This window comes from Aythya fuligula, chromosome 9, assembly GCF_009819795.1.
Source record: "Aythya fuligula isolate bAytFul2 chromosome 9, bAytFul2.pri, whole genome shotgun sequence".
NCBI classification, from domain to species: Eukaryota; Metazoa; Chordata; class Aves; order Anseriformes; family Anatidae; genus Aythya; species Aythya fuligula.
The window spans coordinates 3,020,451-3,042,644 of record NC_045567.1 but is presented as its reverse complement, the minus strand read 5'-3'; the positions used below and the strand labels follow the sequence as shown (position 1 = coordinate 3,042,644).

Here is a 22,194-nt window from a genome sequence, read left to right as displayed (position 1 = left end):
GGAATATCAGTTAATTTCACAAGTTTAGTGTAGTTGATGTGGAATTATACTGTTATAAAATTAATGAAATATACTTCCAAATATACAACATTATTAAAAATATCTTCGTAACTGTATAATCAGGCAGCACTTGCCCTCTTTCACCATCACCTGACACCTTAACGTGTTTCATGTTATTCTGCCATCAGCTTTGGGAGAATTAATTGGAAAGATAGCCCTGAGAGCTGAACTAACACACCAGCTTAACCAAACCCCAGTGTAAAATCACAAGGCTTTTCTAGCTCATTTACAGTGATGAACCTCATTTTACCATCAGTCATACCACCTGTCAGCTGGAAATAAAGAAATGCCATTCATATCTTGAGGCAACAGTCAAGCACAACTGCAGGATGATCTGTATATATACTGTCTGATTTCAATGGGAGCACTAGGCAATAGGGAACTAGGTAGCTTTTTCTGTGAATGCCCTTCGCCCTTATGACAACCCTCAAAAAAAAAAAAAAAAAAAAAAGGTAGAACTTATTTCTCATACTAGAATCCTTGTAAGAATAGACCCTGTACTTAAGGGTGACATTTCAGACACCTCCCTCACAACTAAAGCCTGCAGTCTCTCCCACTTCCTCCCCCTTGCACGTGTGACAGGGACAGAAAACACAAAGACCATAAAGTCACAAAGCAAGGTACTGAGCTTTCATCCAAGGATTACGTCATGCCACTCAGTAACTACCAAGTTTGCCACATATTTGGGTGTTTTGACTGCACTTTCTTGGCCCAAAAAGACAACATGGAAATTAGACTGCAGACCTTTTTAAGTGGGTGCAAACTTCAGAGAAAGCAATGTAGGACATTTGCTCATTTCACACACAGGAACGAATTTGGCATGCCTGCATTTTTGCATTGTCATGCACTCAGAAGACAAAAGCATTTATTAAAAAAAAAAAAAAAAAAAAAAAAAAAAAACAGTTTGTTTGTTTTTTTTTTCCTTGAGAAGAGGGCAAGGCTTTCTTTCATGTACTGGGAAATGTCACTCTGCATATGAAATTATCCAAGTATATCAAGAATGCACTTGAAGTTGAAAAGTCAATTAATGTACATATTACTTACTTTTTTATAGCTGTCCTTCATGTAACAAAACTTATTTCTATCCCATACACTCTTTAAAGGCATTGCTTCATGAAAGATGTTCTAAAACATACCACATAATTGCTGCTGTAATTTCTATGTTGAATTTATGCTGTATTTTATTTTCTGAATGAAAGCAGTGCTGCCTTGCAAAGACAAATAGGACAGGATGGAACTGAACTACCTTTGGTTCTCTGTGCAGGTACAGATTAGCCACTTGACCTCCCTGATCTCTACTCTGCCTGTGTGTATAATGGTGCAACTCTGCACAGCATTGTTATGAGAAGTAATTAACTGACACTAAAAGGCTTTGAGACATGCTCAGTAAAAATTATTTCTATAAAAGTGCATATGCATAAAGTGCTAATTGATGCCAGCTGGCCTTTCATCCTGGACAGTAAAAACAGCTTTTTACCACACACATTTTGTTTTGTGGGCACCAGCAGCATGCTTTTCATTTTTAGTGCCTGGGTTTTGCCTTAAAATACACCAACCATTTGATTTTCAGGAATACTGCTATTTGGAGAATAATGCAGCAATGTATTTCAAAGATTACCTTTAATTCTGCACAGGCAAGAAGTAACACCCTTCAAACCAAGAAATGAATCCTATTTGCAATGTACAGTCTTAGATTTGGGACTTTGCATCTTGAAGGGTCTGGAGTATCCTCTTAATTTCCTGTATGAACCAGACAACCAAGTTACAATAGCCCTTGAAACAAAGCTGCTGTTCCTGGACTGGCCTTACATGACATGGCATATCTTACTTTGATAAGTAATTATTTTTCTTTTGATTTTCCCTCTATGCTGTAAAAAACACTGTTTTCTGGAGCCCCTCCCCTGCTGCAAAAGCTTGGATGTGCTCCACCTGCTTATGTTTGCTGATAGAAGCCAGAGGAATTTTTTACTTCATCTGTTTCACAGATGCTCAGACTCTTTTCTCAAGACATGTCACACAAAAATGTCTCCAAAATAATTAGCAGGATTTCAGTCGGCTTGATTGTGATGGCTGCACGTAAGGTAAAGCTCAGACAGCTCTTAAGAAATGGCAACTCTGAAATGAGCGTCTGGGACCTTAGCAGCATTCATTTAAATCTTCCCGTGCGACACATTTATAGTTTTCCATGTAGTCAAAAGGGCAAAAGGGTTGGTATGCAGAAAGCTGCTACAATGTGAGAAACATCGTGCACTTCTGTAACCTCTTGCACTCATGCTGACATAAAAGTAATTGATAACGGAAAGCAATGATGGAATCTAAGTGACAGAGGGGAGAAAATTACAGATGTTTGCAATCAAAATCTCTATGTCTCACTCCAAAGTAAAATTCACCATTTATTGAGGAGCATACTGGAATAAAAACAATCTTATGAAATGTATTGCAAAGTAACATTTTAATTTTTAATTGGAAGATGCGCTTCCCTTGGCCGTTTGCCTCGTAGTACAACTGTCAAGTGGGGCTCTTGACCATCCGTCATGAGCCTGCCCCTGCCTTGCTGCTCTTCACCCAGCCCCAGTGTGCCACTAGCCTTGCCATGGCCCATCAAATAATGACTCCATTGCAAAATGAGGGCGCACTGACAAATGTAAAGAGACAGCAAGAGTGCCTCACAATTGTTCACAAGGCTCCTGCTACAAAGTCTAGAGGCTAAATTACTTCTCTCCTCTGGTTTCACAATAGACTTTCACAATATGAGTCCTCAGGTTTCACAATGTAGGACTCATAAGCTGAAAGTCTTTTGCCTGAAATGATAGGAATTTAATTCCCATTGCATAATCTCTGGATAAGAGTACTTCAGACGGCTACGAGTCACTGACAGCCAATTTCGCCTTACAGTGATATGCAAGCCCCCTCCAAAAAGGTCAGCAAGATGGCCCTACGGGAAGGGTGGGCTACTGCGAACTGCCCGCCACACCAGGACACCTTGAGCACTCTCCTTTGGTACTTTCTTGGGGGGACAGCAAGGCTTTTTTTACTGTTGACTTATTTAACTTCTCATGAACACAAAAACTACTGGAAAGATGAGAAAAACATCTGAATTAAGTTTCAGAACTTAACTGGGAGGCAAGAAACATCAAGACAGGCTCCAAGGAGCTTTCTCTTGTTAGCTCGGGCATTGCTATTTTTCAGCCACTGCACAGAGACAGTCATTCTGTGGCAAGGCCTGGGTGCTGCAGGCCCACACAGCTCCTTCCCCTGCAGCACCATGGCCTTAATATCTGAGAGGCTGCAACACAGCCCCACCATAGCCATGAAGCAGGCTGAGGCCATCTCTGATCTGCAGGCCTGATGGGCTCAGGCAGGCCCACAGCTGCCAGATGGCCTGGAGCAGCTCCATCCTGGCCAGGCAGCCTAGGGAGGCATGCAGGACTACCAAATCTGGGTCCCTTTGCTCACCTCCTACTTCATTTATTTATTTAAAGCCAAGCTCAGTCACCAGTAATGCCTACCACACTCACAACCTGGAAAGCTGACACAACTTCAGCTGCTGGGCAAGACAAGGCCACAGAAATGCCAACACATTTCCTTTGTGAGCTTTTATTTAGTGTGTGTATATGTAAAGATATATATTTATCTTTGAAGACCACATTGGCTACTTATGTAAATGTGCACAAGCGCATTCAGTTGTGCAACACATCAGGTGTCAGATATTTATTAGATAGATAACAGATATTCCAACTTGGGAATGCAGAGTCACAATCTGTTTGGCCTTGTATAAAGACTTTCAAACATAACTCCGGGCAAAGCCGTGGGGTAAAAACACACCTCCCTTTTAATCACTACAAGATGCTTCATGTGATAAAAAGCATTTCAAGACTCATTTAATCATTTAATATTTTTAATACCTAAGCCTAATAACAAATGACAAACAGCACTGGTTCACATATCCTGTACTCAATTACTCTGATTTCATTAACAGACTACTTTCAATCATCAGGAATCCCAAGCCACATGTCAAACCAGAAGCACAAGTTTTCAGATTACATAATTTAGCATAGCAGCCAAGTCAAAGGAAGTAAACCAATTAATACCATGGCAAAAACAACCCCAAAACTGCATCTTGTGGCAATTCCCACAGTGATTCTGGGCAGTGTGATTACAAATAGCTGAGAAAGGTAAATTATGTTACTGTGCTATATTGAAAGCATGTGTCAGATGAATCAGTGCACAGGAATTTCCCAGCCTATAGATAATTCAGTCAATGAAGCAGCTTCCATAAAGAGCTAGAGCCAGCTTTTCTGTCCATCCTGTCCCAGAGAATACCCAGAGTCACCTTCAGGATCATTCTCAAAATAATAATGAGACAGATATTATCTTACCTTATTTCATTTTTTTTTTTCCTTATCTCCTCTCCCAGTTTCATACTCAACTCCACCAGTCTTTACGTTGATCATTCTCTCACCTTAGATTAATTTAAATCTTTGTTTGACTTGAAGCTTGCTTTTTTCCCTCCTGTTTTCTCTCTCCTACCAAAAAAATAAATTGTCGGCGGGGAGGGGGAGCACCAGAAAAAAACACACACACACAAGTAGAAGACCCTGAGGATGAAAAAAATCCAACCAAATAACTACTCATTGACAAACAGTTCAATTAATTTTATAAAGTAGCAAACATTTTCACAGAAGCACAGAATGTTAGGGATTGGAAGGGACCTTGAAAGATCAGCTAGTCCAGTCTCCCAAATTTTCAACTTATTCTCCTTCCAAAATTTGCTCACTTTAATAAAAGTAGTTTCCTTCTATTTGAAATGTTTGCATATGGGCCCTTATTAAATAAGAAGTCATCCACATCCCAAGTTTGTTATTAATTATCAAGTGCAGGTCACTGCCATGCCATTTAAATCTTGAGAGCGTTTAAATCAGAAGACTATATCGTCATCATGGCTTTACAGATGAAAAAAAGAGCGTACTGAATTAAGACCATCTTCCAGCTGATTAACTCATTAATTTCCTCCCAGCATGCTATGCTCTGGCAACCAGGAAACAATCCTGATATCTAACAGGCATGTGAACATGAGCTCCTGAAAAGGAGTAGATTGCACTCTCACTGGCTATAAGACAGTATTCAGTTCTATCAAGGTTCTACCAATTCAACCTTGTAATTTTTTTGCTGACTTCCACAGATAAAACTTGATAAACTTAATTCTAAATTGACATTGTCATGAAATTCAGCATCTTATTTCAATGACAGTATGTATCATTCAACACGATCGTGCTGTGATTAAAGGCAAATACCAGAGATTCTTGGATTGGTAGTACAAGGGAAGTTCATACCAACAAGTACTTACAGATTTTTCCAAACCAGGATGTCTAATGAAGAAAGGAGACAGATCGATTTTAAAGGAAAAAAAAAAAATCATAACTCTGTTGCACTTGTTATTCCTATACAAGCGAGAATTTTATAGAAGAAATCTTACTGAATTACCACAAGCCTGAAGTCTAATATTCACAGCAGACTGCAATAAAGGTAGGTCAGCAATAGAGCAAAAGTCTTAAAATTGCCCAGAAGTACGCTGTAAAAATAGTTACTGTTATAAACATTTAATTAAATATGCAAATCTTTCATGAAACAAACAAACAAACAGAACTACTCATACATTGTCATACATCCCCAAGAATGGAAAAATTTCCTTCCTCTTTCAAGCTAATATATTTATACTTTGTTCTGCATTGCAAGCTATATTGCAATAGTACAAGCAATTACTATTGGGACCAACAAAAAAACAGAAGTGGCACACGTAGGATGTTCTCTTCTCCAATTATATATATTTTTGATTGCAACATTAATCTACAGTCCCACAGTCTGTGCATCATAAACGAGGCCAGTGGAGGAATGGATCTGTAATTCAATCCAATTTCAGCCTCTTTTTTTCTTTATTTGGCAATCTCATTTGCTTCAGTGGGAAGCTTTGGGCACCCAGGATCAGCCCTGAAATAAGAACTGATGGCTTTGGGTATAGTACAGCTGTAAACAGAGATTACATATTCCTTAGAAGGGTCATGTTGGCTCAAACCAGTGTGAACATGAGTGCTCAGTGCCAAATGCAAATTCTGCAGTATTCTAATGGAAATCAAAGAAACAATATCCATGGCTGCAGGGGAAGAGCTACACAGAATACCTCCACAGAATAAGCACTAAGCACACATGTCTTTGTTGCAAAAAAAGCACTGCCTAAAAAGATCTGCCAACAGCACTCCCAGCCCGTTCCCTGTTCCCTCCCGCTGCAACGATACAAGGGAGCAACAGCCACTGAACCAGAAGTTCTTGGGTTTTGTAAGAGCACAGCATCACATGCTATGAGGAAGGGTGCCTTCTCCCAGACGCCAGCTCACAGCAGGGCCCTGTAGGCTCTGAGCACCGCTGAGAAGCAGCAGCCACTGCAGCGGTGCCGCTCAAGTCACAGCTCCACATCCCACTGAAACTGCCGAACCACCACAGAAACATTGCTCAAGGACACCCTGGAACAAAACAATCGTCAGTGACTGCAGCATCTGTTCGGCGTAACCACTATAATAAATTTCAATCTCATTTTAATTTTTAGATGTCAAAAGCTATTACGTCTTAGAGATTTGAACCTTAATTATTATGGAAGCAATTAGCTCCTATGACCAGAAGGCCTTGCCTGAGCAATTGTGATGAGCACAGTGTTTCCTACAGCACAAGAAATAAACATACTAACAAAACTGCAGCTATCTAGGACCTTTCCATTGCCCCACGCTTCGCATGGGTGTCTTGGCTTTGTGCCAGGCTGCACAAGGCAGAATTTTCTCCTTTAAGGGCACACACCGTATGATATTATACAGGCAGGTAATTGAAGATTACATCCTAACATAGGAAATTTCGAATGTATTAAGTTTAAATACTTCCATCAGCAGATAGATTAAATTGTTTTAAGATATCTAAATAATCTTTGAGAGAACACTCCTCTGGTATGCTACCTCCTATGATGACAGCCATGGTTACACAACAGCTCTGAGTACCTTGAAGACTGGGATTTCTAGAACTGACAAAACACACATTTGGGTTCCAGGATAGAGAAGTATTCACTGGAGTATTGTGCACTGAAGAAATTGCATTAATACAAATTACTTTTTATTACCTTGTTTCAATCCATTACTACTTAACAGAATTATGCATTTTAATTTTCACCATCTTTTGTAGTGTTCCTGTGACACATTTTATCTGCAGTACTGTGTCCCCATCAAGCCTTCCCCTAGCACCAGTGAGCTGATCTGACCTCTGCAAACAGGGCTGCTGGCTGGGAACGGCAGCTGAACATCATGGGACAACAGAGCTATTTTAGAAAGTGTTTTAGGATCTTTCTGGGTGATAAATCCTACAGAAATACAAGTTACACACTGCAAAGCTGCTGCTGAGCATTCACCAGCACACAGTTCCTGGTCTCCTTGCTACCACACAGGTTTTCCATCTGCGTTTACAAGCAAAGGTGAAATTCAGGAATGGCTGGTGCTCATTCTCAGCCAAGTCACAGGAAGTACTATCAATTTCTATATATCTGTATTTTATACAGTGTTCTCTCCCTCCACACCTAATTGAAACATAAACTGTTTAGTGCCTTGTTTTGCATTAAGGGGTTGAATTTAGACTACTTCTGCTGATAAATATCATTTGCTAACAAAATTAAGGGCTAATGACTTCCAATTCAAGCTTTTGTTAAATCAAACTCAACATCAAAGCACTCAAGGCATAGGACATACTCGATTCCAGCCAAAGGGACTTTTGTTTATGTTACCAATACTTTCCCCAGGCTGCATATCATGCATTATTTCCATTTTCCATTTGCTGCACCTGCCTCCAGGAGAGAACTAGGGGTGTGAAATGAAATATGATGTACAAGGTGGTTGTGCAAGCCATATACTACATGTACCAATGGGAGGAGTAAAGCATAATGTACTAATGGATGCTGTGACTTTATTTCCCTGTGTTTTTCAAGTTTTTTTTTTATTGTTTAGAGGACATTTTCTGCAGCCTGCTGCCCGTGAAAGTAGACTTGGACACACATATCCGAGCAAAGTCTGGCTTACCGGAATGAGAGTGCTGTCACTGTGGTGTGACATTTCTGCTCCTATTTCTTCAGAGCAGTGCTGTCTGGAGGCTGCTCCCCACGCAAAGCCAGGGAACCTGGGCTTTGCTCCCAGGAGGGGCTGAGGAGACCCCCAGCATCCTAACTGTCAGGATTGCTGGGTAACCCAGACCTGAGCATCATCTGCATGGTCCATAGCAATTGGAAGCCTTTCTACCCAGCCCAAGGCGCTGGGGACAACAAAATCCTCTCATCTTCTCCAGAGTGCGCATGACCATGTTCATTAAACTCTCTCCGAAACCCAGTTCACTTCCTAACTTCACTCACAATATGCCGAGCAAAAGCCCTGAGTTCCCTTCTTCTTGAAGGAAATCACAAGGGAACCAGAGGGAGCAAGACCTGCATCCAGGGCACCTCAAGTCCTGCACTGATGTAGGGCAGGTCCCAGAAATCCTCCTGTTCTCTCAAGGTCAATTTCTTACTCATTTTGTGGAATTCCCTGAAATGGTTTTAACAGGCACATTCAACAGCAAAATCCAAAAATAAACAGAAATAGGGAACACTGTTTTCCTTTAATTAACCTGCACACATTCAGAGCAAAGTTACTCCACCATACGTAGAAAACAGCCATATACTTTTTCCTCTAAAGGTGATTAAATCAGAAACACAGAGCTGACTGTGAAATACAAGACCATTTTCAGATGGGATATAAGAAGTTCCCGAATAACAAGATGCCCTTTACTTGAACCATGACTGGAAAAATGTCAGTGGTGCAAATGATATGGAAAAAAAAAAAATACCACCAGCATATCTGACAGGACATAACTTATACTGCTCTCAGAATACAGAATATGTTAGTCTTACAATGCCACTTTGCCAGTAAGCAAATAAAATTACACCCAAATACACCCAACACAGCAAAACTGAACATTGCAGAAGGTCCTATTGAAAGCAGGCTCAGTTTAAGATTTAATAAATATTTTGGCCAATTTATATTCTCCGCCTAGGACTCCTGGACTTCAGGAAATGAAGCATTATGACATTTTAACAACATTCTCCACTTCCATCTACCCTTCATATTTCTATTAGCTCTTCTGCACTCATTTAAAGCATCAATCCTCACTGATGTAAATGGGCTTTCCGTGCATGAAATAAATAAAATATGCAAGAGTGTTGAGCTTCAGGGAGGATCTGAGAGCAGCCAGTGCCAGCCATCACGGAGCATGTGCTGTGTGAAGATTGCTGCCATCCTGCAGGGCACCCCATCATGCTCCCAATGGAGCAAAAGCCCCTGTTAACTTCGTAGGTGCAGGAGAGGACCCAGCCATTTGGTCATGCATTGATAAAGAAAGGACCACATTCAACTTTGTTTTTAATATTAGAGCAGGACTTGGCCAAATTGTTGTGAAGCACTCTAGGATGCAGCCATGTGAAAGGCTTCTGCAAGTACTTTACTCTTCCCTAACTTCAGTATTGATTTTTTTGTTTGTTTGTTTGTTTGTTTTTTTGTTTGTTTGTTTGTTTTTTCCATTTCTGCAACACCGCATTAAGAAAAAGTAAATAAAATACTTCACCTTCATAGAAAACTTACTTGTTGGGGCATTAATGTATTTGATGAACTCCACTTTTGCAAAACGCATCATTAAAGACTCTTTATCTCTCATCAACGAGTACTGTATCTAAAGATACTGAACCTATTAACGTCTGCCCCATGCAAGAGTTCACATGCATCCTGTTACCTCATTTGATGAGGGGCAGAAGTGCAAAAACAAGATAGACTAATAGAAAAATGCTCTCTTCATAGTACAAAATATGCAGTGCTTAAGGATAATAACAGAAGGCCTCTAATGAACCAAGGCAAAATAAGCTATGTGCCTCATGTTCACATTAAATATGGTAGAAAAGAGTACACTCGGGAGTGATGGTATGGTTTAGCTTGTTTCACTTGTTTAATCTGTATCTTTATTAAGGTTAATGGCCATCTTAATGTTACAGGCTTACAAAATGGTAACGAAGACCAGCCAGCTAGCTGGACTTATATTTACAGCTGGGTAAAGCTGCACTCAAGGCAATAATTCCTGACCATGCGATAGCTGCAAATAGAACCATTTTTATTAATCTTTATTAGGATAAACTTAGGTGGTTTTAAGAGTATGTGCAGCTTCCAGCCAGCTATGATTTGACTAGTCAAAACAGCAATAAATGTTTAAGAGGAGTAAGGTATTTAAATCCTCAATGGAAATTTAAATAAAACACTAGATCATTAGCCATCTATTTGTATCTTCTGGATTTCCCCATCTCAGGAAGTCTTCAGGCACATTTTCAACCTTTTTGAGCCAATATGTTGGTATGAACAATAAGGAACACCTTGGTTTATGGGTATGGAAATGAGACAATGTTTGTGTTAATTTTGACTGATTCATTATCAAGGTAAAAACCACAACCTACACTCACTAACAGCACAGCAGAGGGGAGCCATCCACCTACTCTTTGACTGGTCAGAGCAAAAATTTGGGGTTTGGAAAGCAATGAAGAGGAAAAGGCACAAGGCTGGGGTTGCCACCTGGGAGGATGCTTCAACAATTGGGGGTGTTTTCCAAATGCTGAGGAGGCACCAGGCCCAGGAGATGGGGAGCACACTGGGATGGACCAGCTGGCTCCTGAAATTGAGAGCAGTGATGCATGGCTGTGCTGATTAGGACAGGACACAGGACAGAAATGCTGGACAAAATGGCTTAAGAAATTGATCTAAAGGAAAAAAAAAAAAAAAAAGTATTTAAGTTTTAAAACCGCACGACTAATAAAAGCAGCAACAGCATTAATAAATTTGCTCTAGAGGCATTTAGGGTAGAGTAGAACTGGGTTATTTTACAAGTATATGGTAAGAGACAACCCTGCTGCAAGGCCTTTGCAATCAAAATTAACAAGGCAGAAAATCAAAAATAAGCAACAATATCTGAGCAGACATTGTTCCTAAATGACTCTCTCACACAAAGAATCGGAGTCAGGCCTAGCAGGGCAATTTTAAGACAATGTTTTATTTATTTAAATAAGTATTCCAATGAAAAACATCCTATTTCTATGGAACATAGTCCGATCACTATCAGTATCACTTTCTATTCATCCCGCAAACTCATTATGAGCTTTCACCTCACAGACTACACGCCACTCTCTGCTACTCCGGTGTAAATGCCGTTGCTCATACCATTTGGGGGCAGTTTCACATGCAGAGATTTATTAGTAGTGTCCATATTGTCTGTAAAGGTGGCAGTTACTTCTGGGACAAGAACAGAAATGGGCAGAGAGACAAAAGGGAGCAAAATGGGCTGGAGTACAGCAGCCGGAACACAGAGATGCTGCGTGGTGCTAGCTGCTGGCCCCACAGCTGCACCAGGGCCACAGTCCCTCCCTCCTGCACACACATGGGATAAAACCCACTGCAGTCATGAGCAAGCTTAGCAGCAAGCTTAGCATGGGAACGTTTTCCTTTCCTTTTTTTTTTTTTTTCCCCCTTGTAAGCAAAATGATTAAGCTATACAAAAAGACCGAATTCCAGTTATTGGTATTAATCCTTAGCTTGATTTTTTTTTTAAACTCTCTATCAATATGTACAAGATTTGATTTTAAAACACCAGTATTGCTGTAATGCAATGTATGCAAATTGACTAAATCTTGTTTAGCAATCTTAAACTAAGATATACCACCACAGAAATTTCAACATCATACACAAAGCCTGAATAAATAACCTTAACAACTGTATGCAATAAGACAAGCAAGCAATGTGTATTGTGCCTGTAAACACCACATCCTGAATATATGTTTTGCCATTTAATAAAAGCATTCTCTTAAGAATGTAATTATTTGCACTGTTTATGTTTCTCTCATCACAGCCTCCCATGCTGCTGAGAAAAGCTTATCCACTGGTGGGAACTGAAGGAGTAAGATCACATTATCCAGGTGGATTACAGTTAGCTACTGATTATTCAGCACTGACTTCACTTTGAAGAGCCTTCCAATATATATATATATAAAAAAAAAAAAAAAAAAAAAAAAAGCTAAACCTTAAACCTATGACACCACTTGAAAAATCGGAGTCACCATTTTTAACCTCTGTCCTTTTGCATTAATACAGCGGTGCCTGGAAAAGCTATAGCAATAGAGAGGGAGTCATTCAGGCAGTTCCCTTCACACCAGCACCATAGCTGAAAGGGACAGAAATCATGAAGCATTAGGATCAGCATAAGCCAATGAGGACATTAAGGAAGAATAAAACACACAGAACTTAAACGAAATCTGTTAAGTCACAGAGAAAGCACACATTTCTGAGCAGACAGAGACTTATTTTCTGGAGGTGTTCCAGATTTTCAGTCTCCATCTGGCAGTAGTTAGTGCTGTGATAAGGCAAGAAGAAGTTTCCAGCTACAACACAAGAGCGCATTTGACATGTAAGACCTACAAGTCACACAAACACAGTTAAATCAAAAGCCTTAGGATCTGAACAAGGACAGACACATTTTTGAATGCATCTAAATGGCACTCATGCCTGTATACACAAACATGCTCAATTTAAGTAACAGCAAATTAGGAGCCCATGATTGGAAAATGTGGTCCAGCTGGGCAGAACAGAAGATTTGTTCTTACTATTTTGTGTCCTTCTGAAGCACAAGGTGGTTTAGCTTAAGCTGAGACTTGCTATTTACAGGTTTACAGTAAGCCAGTTGGGATTTTTCATTCTTCAGGCCAGCTACCACCAATGATGCTTGGTGCACCAGCACTCAAACCCCACATCCATTGTAGGGAAGAAGCAGGCAGCACATGGGGACTCAGCCAGGGCTGGGATTCCTCCAGAGCCCAAGACCTGCCTCCCACCTAACATACACTGTGACTCAAACAAAAGCAAAGGACCTCCTTCACAAGGGTCTGAATGCTTCATTGAGCCCAGAAACCCTGCTGAGTGGGACTGTGACGGTGCAACCCCAGGGTGTGGGTCTGTCACTCCCCATTTGGGAACACGGCTGGTGTGGAATGGAGGTGAAGGAGGGCAAGAAGATGCCCCCTGGGAACTGCAGCCTTCGAGTCAACTGCTGCCTTAGTGAGCAACCAGCATCACAAGCCCTGAAACATGTGAGCATACAGCCCTGTGCTGCAAATCAGTGCAAACAGTATCTGCTCTCTCCTGTTTGGTGAAATCATGCCAAGGCTGGCAGGGTGGGAATGGCAACAGTGCAGCCAGCCCAGGCAGGCAGGTGTGGATGTGCAGTGATTGGAGGAATGAGTCTGAAGCCTTCTGCTGTGAGTAAAAAATATATTTCAGGAAACACAATGGCAGTGAAGTTGCATCAGATCTGGAACTGTGGAGAAATGGGAAGTATTTTTTTTAATTTATTTAATTTTCTAGGTTTTGTGGGGGTTCTGCCTGAATTAGTTAAAGCAAGACATTTCTCTGCTGTTCTTAAAGCCATCACATTCAATTACAGAATGAGATTGGATCTCAGCAGAGAAGTTTTGTTTCTTTGGGATTCAGCAGCTAATGCTGAAAGAAAGAAAAAGAGAAGCTTGTCTTGTGATGAAAGGACAAGAAAAAGAGCAATCACATAAGAAAACCAATGCCCAGACCTCTGAACAGCAAAGCAATTGCATGTGTCAAGTTCCCATAACGTGATGGTGCCAGCTGAGGCTTATGTTAAAACAGTGCAATAAAATGAGATGTCTGAAGCCTCTGTCAGAAGAATGATGCTATCTCATTAATGGGATTACACAGAAAAATTGGAGGAATTTCAGTCAAGAGGAGTAAAACAATTAAGGATCAAAAGGGTATGACTCATGCAAGAAAGTAAAAACTGGGTACTTCGCTCTAGCCTGAAAAGCTTATGTCTCCAAACCGCAGAGCCTCAGTGGTACCAGCAACACTGCAGCATCTCCCCCACTTATGCCTGGAGTAACAGTGATGCATCAGACCCCATAGAGCGAAAACTCATGTTATAAAATATTGGCTTTGTTATGGCAACACTATTATCGCTTCACTCAGCAAGAAACTAATAATCAGAGGGGAAAGAGGAGAGAAAGGCTAATTACCTAGAAATAGCTGGAGGATGTAAGCTCCCTTAGAGAAGAATATATTTAGTCAGGGGGAAAAAAATTTAAAAGATTGTGACTAGAGAGAGTGGGTAAAATTGGAGCACTTTAGTTAACAACTACAGAGGATTTCTTAGCCATAGGAACAACACAGATGTAGAATCATCTTCCCGGTCAAAGTACTGGAACTCACAATTGTTGAATTGATAAACGGAGGTTGGCATGTCCCCAAAACCATCCCTGTAATGCTCTGGCATTGACAGGAGGTCAGTGGCTACTGACTGGCTACTGGAGGAAGGGGAGAAAGCAAAACTGGTACAGGGAGGAAAAGGGGAACATTGTGGCAGCAGATGTTCCCTAGTCACCACTACTATGATATATTGCATGAAAAATAAATGAATAAATAAAAAAGACCTCTAAATATAGAATGAGATTTTCCTCACTGAGTGGTTCAACATCTCTCTGCAATCTCTGCAATCCGTCTTTTCAGTTCAAGGACTATAGGTTAAATAAAAAGGCTCATTTAAATTCTGCACACATTCACAGAGGTAAACTGATTTCAGAAAGCGTTATTATGTTTGAACTCTCTCTCACTAGGGGTGAAAACCAGATACTTTGTGAAACGTTTTTATGATAGCTAATATTCTCTAAAAATTCATTAGGTGTCAACATAAAGGACAAAAGACATCAGCACGGAAGAGCAGATGCTACGTGCTACCATACAAAGCATATTAGGGTTACTTGCTCTGTGCTCCACCACATCAGCATAGGGCAGCGCTGCTTCAATACCCGGCAGTGGTCTTGTTTCTCAGCTATCGTGGCAGGCAGACAGTCAAACAAAAATAACACTTCCCCACAAGGAACTTTGCTGAGGAAGTGCCAGACCTGGAGGTGTCAGAGCACAGCCCTTTATGACACACTCACAGCCCACGCCATGTGCATAGTATGCTACAAAAAGCAGGGGATTTCACCAGGAAGCAACTTATTTCAACCCCATTGCAGTCCCATCAGATCCTTCAACAAGACAACTGCTCAGGAGGAGTGTCTGTGTATGTGTGCACACATACACACAGAACAGAGCGTTATGACAGTTACTTGCACTTTGGACCTTACCTGGCACTTGCAGCATCAGAGAATTGCTCCTCTACATCTGATGCTTTACAGAGGCTCAAACCCAGTTCTCTCTGTTTTTGGAGACCCTTAAGGCTATGTGGGTTCTCCACATGACCACCACCTGAGGCAGGCAAAGTGGACTTGGCTGCTGAGCCCCGCAAAGGGCAGTACAGGCCAAACTTTGACCTGGCTCAGGCTGCCTGTGTGTGACGTGAGGCGAGCTCTGCCATGACACTAGACAGCTCCAACACAAGGTACACACAGAGTAGATTTGTTTGCTTTATTATATGGTTTCTTTCCACAGAAGAATGCACTTGGAGTTCTTAAGCCATTAAACTTTAAAGCAGCAGAGCTTTTTCCGAAGCTGCTTTGATGTAAGTAGGCAAATTCATGTTCTTTCTTAACCAAATGATGATCTAACTGCTCCCCAACTTTTTTTTCTTTTTTTTTTTTTTTTATAACCAACCTTGAATTTTAATCTGCAACCCTATTTCAGTAGTTTTATACCTCTGATAGTACAGCTTGCTAAACACAAATACGCAGCACTTGGCTCTTTATCTCCCATCTCAGCACTAGCACTTACAGAAAGCAACTGCTGTGTTTACAGCAAGAAATGTTTCTGGGAGGCTGTCAAGAATTTTCTATTTGTGTTGAGCCACACACCTCAACCACATTTATCACTGAAGCCCAGATTTTTTTCAGAAACCCCCTAATGACATTTTTGATTTAGAAACCTTATGGTAATAGTAGTAGTTAATGGGGTTTCCAGAATTACCACGTTGGTTACTTTGGGCTCTTTAGATTCCTCTTACGTATATGGGACAATTCCACAGTGGTCTCATTCCTTAAGTTTTTGCTTGCAAGTACCTTGCATCCAGTGTGAGTCCGGGTCTTCATGAGGGGTGTTGTGGTACACAGCTCAATGGCTTCTGGTTCATGGAAGATCACTGTCGGGAGAGGTTCCTTCCGAAGAGTTAGGACATTCAGCTTGGTCTTTAACATGGTCTGAAAGTGCTGAACAGAGAAACAAAAGCAATTACATTGCATTCTGGTGCAGAAAAATGAGAGATAATAGTTGGACCTGTCTGCATGTTGTGCTTGCTATTCAATGCCTTGGAAGTTTCCATGGGGGGAGTGAATCACAGAATCACAGAATTTCTAGGTTGGAAGAGACCTCGAAGAAGCTTTATAACTTAATAAAGTGAATGTCTCTTACTATAATTAGCAGTTTGGAGACTGTTTTTAATTCAAAGGATATACACACACAAAATGAGATGATTTAGCCATTTTGAGCAAAGAAAATATTTCCAAATTTGCCAAATTAATACGAAAATCTACATATGTCCCAAAAAGGGTCTATATTCAACCTCTAATCACTCCCAGGCACATTACAAAAACTGCTCTTAGACCCAGTTCCACTACTAATGACAATATGGAGGAAAGAACAGGTGATCAAAGACCATTCAAAAAACTACTGTTTCAACCTTTCTTGTTTTCTATCATCTGTACTTAAATGTCATCCCATTGAGGCTAGAAGAAGTTACCATTCCTGCCAAGCTGAATGCCTCATCAGTTTGCCTTTAGCCTATGAATTTTAAATCATCCTGCTTTGTAAGCAGTTGTCTCCAATGTCTCCCGTAGTCTCCAACGTAAATACCACTACAAGTACATAACAAATGGATGTCATTAAAAACTTGCCACTTGCTACAACAAACAATAAAATTTCCCAGACTTGGAAGAAGAACTAGCCAAGTGAACATTAACACTGTTGAATTAAAAATTTCTCAGTAATTGCTTAAGTGAAGAAAGTCAATCCATGAAAAGTTTCTAAATCAATTTTGGAGAATCAGAAGATTTAAAGATTTTTTTCAATGTTTAGATATTTCTTTGAACTGACCTTGATTTGAGAAACTAAATATTTTTGCTTGCTAAAATGTATTTAAAGGGTAAACTATACAGATACAAAACAAATTAATGTCATATTCCAACTAGAAATATACTACAGTTCTGTCTGAAGAAATATGCATTTGTTAAAGCTTCATAACTTGACTCTTATAAATCAGCAGCTATTATACGTATGTGCAATATCTCCTTTTTTATTTTTTACTCTTTAGGTTTTTGTTTTGTTTTGTTTTTGTTTTTGCTTTTTTATCAAAACCAAACAGTATGCTCTGACTTTTGATGGGAGATTCTTAATTTGTTTTGCAACCACTCGTTTCCTCTGCCTCCCCTTAACCTCTGTAAGGCAGAGGAACAGTACGGGGTCTGGTCTGCAGAAAAAGAGTCGCTAAGTGATTTCCCAGAACCATACATGAAGGCTCTATCAGAGCTAGAAATTTAAATTGGGTCCTTGCTTTTCAGTTCTGTGCTTTAGGTGAGGAGAGTGCTTATTAAATATTTTATTTATACACAAGGGATGAATCCAACCATTTGGATTTTACAATGTTTTCATACAGATTTTTGTGGATTCAAGTTTTCCATTGAAAATTCATGAGAGTTTCTTGGAAATTAACCTCCTATGTAATTCATAAATACTTTATCATTAGCTAACTGAAAGCCTGTTAAAACAATATACCTCTGAAACAATTTAATCCTTACCTCATCAGTGTCTGTATCGAATAATTGTTACGATCCTAGATCTACAGCTTTTTCAACACTCTTGTAAGCATATTCAGGGCACAAACACTAACCGCCTGTGACAATAATACTTGCTTTCCTACCTCATGCATGAAGTTACAGCCTGTTACAATAATACTTCAGAGCCTCTGTGCAGTTTATGCAAGCGTTCAAGTTTCCATTCCAGTGAAAAAATGTACTCATACTATTTTTCATCTGGCTCATATTACGTGTTATCCCATTCACTCTCCCAAACACATCTCCAGAAAAAAAAAAAAAAAAAAAAGAGAGAGAGAACTCTGTTTAAGATGATTATACATTGAAGAATTGAAGAATATTCTTTGCTTTGACACATGTTTCTGAAGATAACAGTGCTCTTTGCCAGCCAGAATTACTGAACTCATGGAGAGAACCTATTCCATTTCACCTTTCAGTTCCGATTAGCAGCCTTTTGTTTGGAGTTTCCTAGGCTTCTCTGGCAAAGCTGTTAGCAGAGGCCAGACAATAGCTTGCCAGCCCCGAGGAGCATAAAGCCAGCTCAGTCTGAGATCCTGGGTTTGATGGAGCACTGCTGATTACCAACCACAGCACTGGGCCTACTGGGCCCGCTGGGCCCATCAAGTAACTGCTATCTCCTACAACTGCCATAGCTTGTACTGCTCTTGTATACAGGCTCTAGATTGGCTAACTTGCTGCAAAAATTGTATTTCTGGAGGAAATATGTAGAAAGGAGACCATGCTGGAGGCTGGTTGTGAGGGCTGGGATGACCCCAGCCTGGGACCGACCCTCAGGAGCACCACAGCACTTCTCCCTCCCAGCACGCTGGAATAGCTGCATTTGCATTGATGAGCTGTTTACAGAGGTTCTTAAATAAAGAACACTGCTTCCATTAGATATTCAACAGATGAAAAACCTCCATTTGGCTCCAGAGCATTGAGCTGGTTCTTTGGTATTGTGCCTCTCCTCTGCTAGCATCTCTATCAACTTCAGTGGGACTACCAACAACATTGTAGAGGGCAAAATTTGACCAAAATGAGGAAAGATATGACAATAAACTACTTTTTTTTTTTTTTTTTTTTTTTTTTTTTCATGTTTTAACAGCCACATATACAGTCTTAAACAAGGAAAAGCCTACTCTCCGCCTTACAAAGAGAATTCAATACTTGCATGAGCAGCAAGTTGGAGTGGTTGAATGCCAAAAACACTAGAGCACAATTGGCAGCAGATAGATAACTGGTTGCCAGAGAAATGCAGGACCGACTAGGGGTGGACACAGAAATATCCTTTTGCTTTGGACTCTGTGGCTGGTGCAGACAATGCTGTACTCCCTGTGTACAGGTCATACTTTGGTTGCCATAAGAAAATCAAGACTCTGCCAGCAAGACATCACGCAGTGAGACCCCAAATAAGCAAGTTATTTAAACACGTGCCTAACTTTCACTATGTGAGCAGTCCCAGTAAAGCACACGTGGGTAGTCAATGGTTTTATTCATGTGCTTTAAGCCAAGAACAGGATAAAGTGCTTCGCTGAATCCATTTCTTAGTTTCCACTCCAAACTGGCATCTCCTCCGGAAACTGTTGGCAAATGCTGACATATAACAGTAGCCAATGTATTTTTTGAGTAAAAAGCGTTAGCTCTCCACTGCTGTGAACCCAAAATATTTCTTTAAAGTGCTTTAAGTTCACAACGTTCTTGAAAAGCATGACTTTGGCAATTCAGTAAATAAAGGTTCAGAGAACATTATAGCATTCACATTTTATGTGCCAGAACCGCTAGCTTCACTTGGTAGCTCTTAAACTGAACATCAAAAGAAGAGATTCTTAACTGGCACGAATATAGCAGCTCGCAACTGCACATCATTCATCCTTTATCCATTTAGATGGTGCTACTGATACAGACTTTATGTTCGAAAGAAATGTGAGGAGCAACGCAGCAATAAGAAATTGGCAGCAAGTTTTGAAATTCTTTGAGCAAACAAAATAGCTGAATTGCCAAAGAAATGATCAGAGCTGTAATTAGCATTGTATTTTTCCTACTTGCTGAACATAAAACCATTCAGTGTGAAATTTAAGTAAAGACCCTACTAATATTGAAAATTTATCTTAATATAAAACCATGGTTTTGCTTATTCAGCTATTCAAGTTCCATCATTTTGTTTTGCTTAGTTACCAATACCAATGGCATTGTCTCCCCCTATAGAAGAAAATGGGACAGTGTACAACTGGTAGCCCAAACTCTTAGCAGGCCATGATTGTCACTACAAAGGTACGAAAGATTCTTTCCTCCTTGGTAAGTGCTCTGTATTGCAGTGAAAATTTCATTATCAATAACTCACCTAGCTACATGTTAATTCAACATAAGAATCAAGTACTTCTGAATAGTTTCAATATATTTTATCAACTCAACATTCATGTTTTAGCTCTAGAATAACTATTTTACAACATTCAATTTGCAAATTTTAGGTTACTATGCATTTAGTCCAAGTTTAATTTCTGTTGCTGTTAAAAAAATTAGCAGCGTTTTGGTTTAATTTGTCAGCAAAAATATGGCCTTTTCCACAACCCAGGCCAAATGGCTTGGAGAAAACTCTGATACTATACAATTAAATGTGTCTTTGAGGAGAAAAGTAGGCACTGACAGTCTGTAATAATAATGCTTAATGCCTCTGCACAGCTCTTCATTTTTAGGTCATAACTAAACAGATGCTGTTGTTTACAATATTGAGTACTCACTAGCCAAGACTGGGCTAGGAGATCCTTTTATTTTCTATCAGGCGACGGAAATAAACTCAAATTCAATAAATACAAGTAAGAAAGTATTATATGTTGCATGTGCATATATATATATATTTTGTGACTCATATATATGTATATATGAGTCACAAAAAATGGGACCATAACTCATTGTAATCTGTAATGCAGCAAAAATGGACTCAGTTTACAGGCTATATGGGTTGTGACGCTGTGAGTGTAACAAAGTTTTCAGGCCCATAGCCCTCAGCCCCCATTATCTCCTAACATCAGTGTTATAACCAACATTCAGCTGCATCAGCTCATCTGGAAATGTGATACTTCATATCTTCTGCCAAATTTTGCCAAAGACACACGTTGAATGAACAGTATTGCAAACCCCAAACTGGTAGGGTGTTAACGTGTTAAAAGCCTCTGAAATAGGGATATGCCAAAATGAGAAGCAAAACTCAACCTTCTACAGCACCTATAAGAAAACTGCCAGATGAAATCCACATTAGAGCAATAGCAAAAGATCAGTCACTGGGAAGAGTCAAAAATAACCTCAGAGATGTACTACTGTGTGCAAGCACTTCCTCTATCATTGAAATTAATTTAGTTCTGGCTTGAAACCCAAACTGTTCAACAGCATCTCACAGCAACAGCAGCCTATGAGAACAAGGGCAAAACCAAATGCAATGAACTGCAAAAGAATTTTGGTAAGTCCAAATGTTCTTTTTCCTTTCCCTCAGCGGAATTTGGCTACTGAAGTCCACATCCAGTCCATATGTACAACAGACTCCACTATCTTACTCATAGATAAAGGAGATGAAAACACAATCGTCCTTCAGCAGTACACTTATCCCATCACTGATGGAAGCAGAGCTGTGACCCAAGGAACGCCCCACCTCAAGATCTATATTTTCGGCAAGAAAAGAAGAATTCAGATACAGTTCATATGAAAACTTACCCTTTTTAAGTCTTTGTTTTATTTAAAGCAAATGCAATCCAGTACAGATAAATGTCAAATCTGATCCATCTCTTGTTAAACAAATACTGGTAATACACTTTAAATACATCTTTCCTCTTCCCCATGTTAAACTTCACTGTGCAGTATTTATTTATCCTGTACTAGCAGTTCATATAAACATTGTACTGAACACTACAATAAAACCCTCCACAAAGGGGATGGAAGCGCTTATCAAAGTCAGAAATCATCCCATCAGCAGCCTGCTCTATAGCACAGCACTGATCGGCATGCACAAATCCAAGATCCTGTCACAGGTCTTTATACTCAGGCAGATATGGCCTGAATAATCTGCTTGAAACTGATCTAAATCCAGAAATTTGGTTATTTCCAGTGTATCCCCTCTAGCATCTTAAGAGAGCTGGATTTTGCCAGCCTATCAAACCAAATCCATCCAATGCCTTTCAGATAACAAACGCTATTTAGGTTAAAGAGCAGATAATTATGTCTGAATTCACATCTCAATG

At 40.0% G+C, this 22,194-nt stretch overlaps 1 protein-coding gene across 2 annotated transcripts in view; it reads right to left on the bottom strand.

The window, feature by feature from the left end:
• The window catches only part of PID1 (phosphotyrosine interaction domain containing 1), an 81,966-nt gene that overhangs the window by 33,942 nt on the left and 25,830 nt on the right, over window positions 1–22,194 (bottom strand). For both annotated transcript variants that reach the window (XM_032193752.1, XM_032193753.1), the window contains exon 2: window positions 16,220–16,366. In XM_032193752.1, the coding sequence (XP_032049643.1) occupies window positions 16,220–16,366 (147 nt within the window). The remainder of the gene's footprint in view (window positions 1–16,219; window positions 16,367–22,194) is intronic.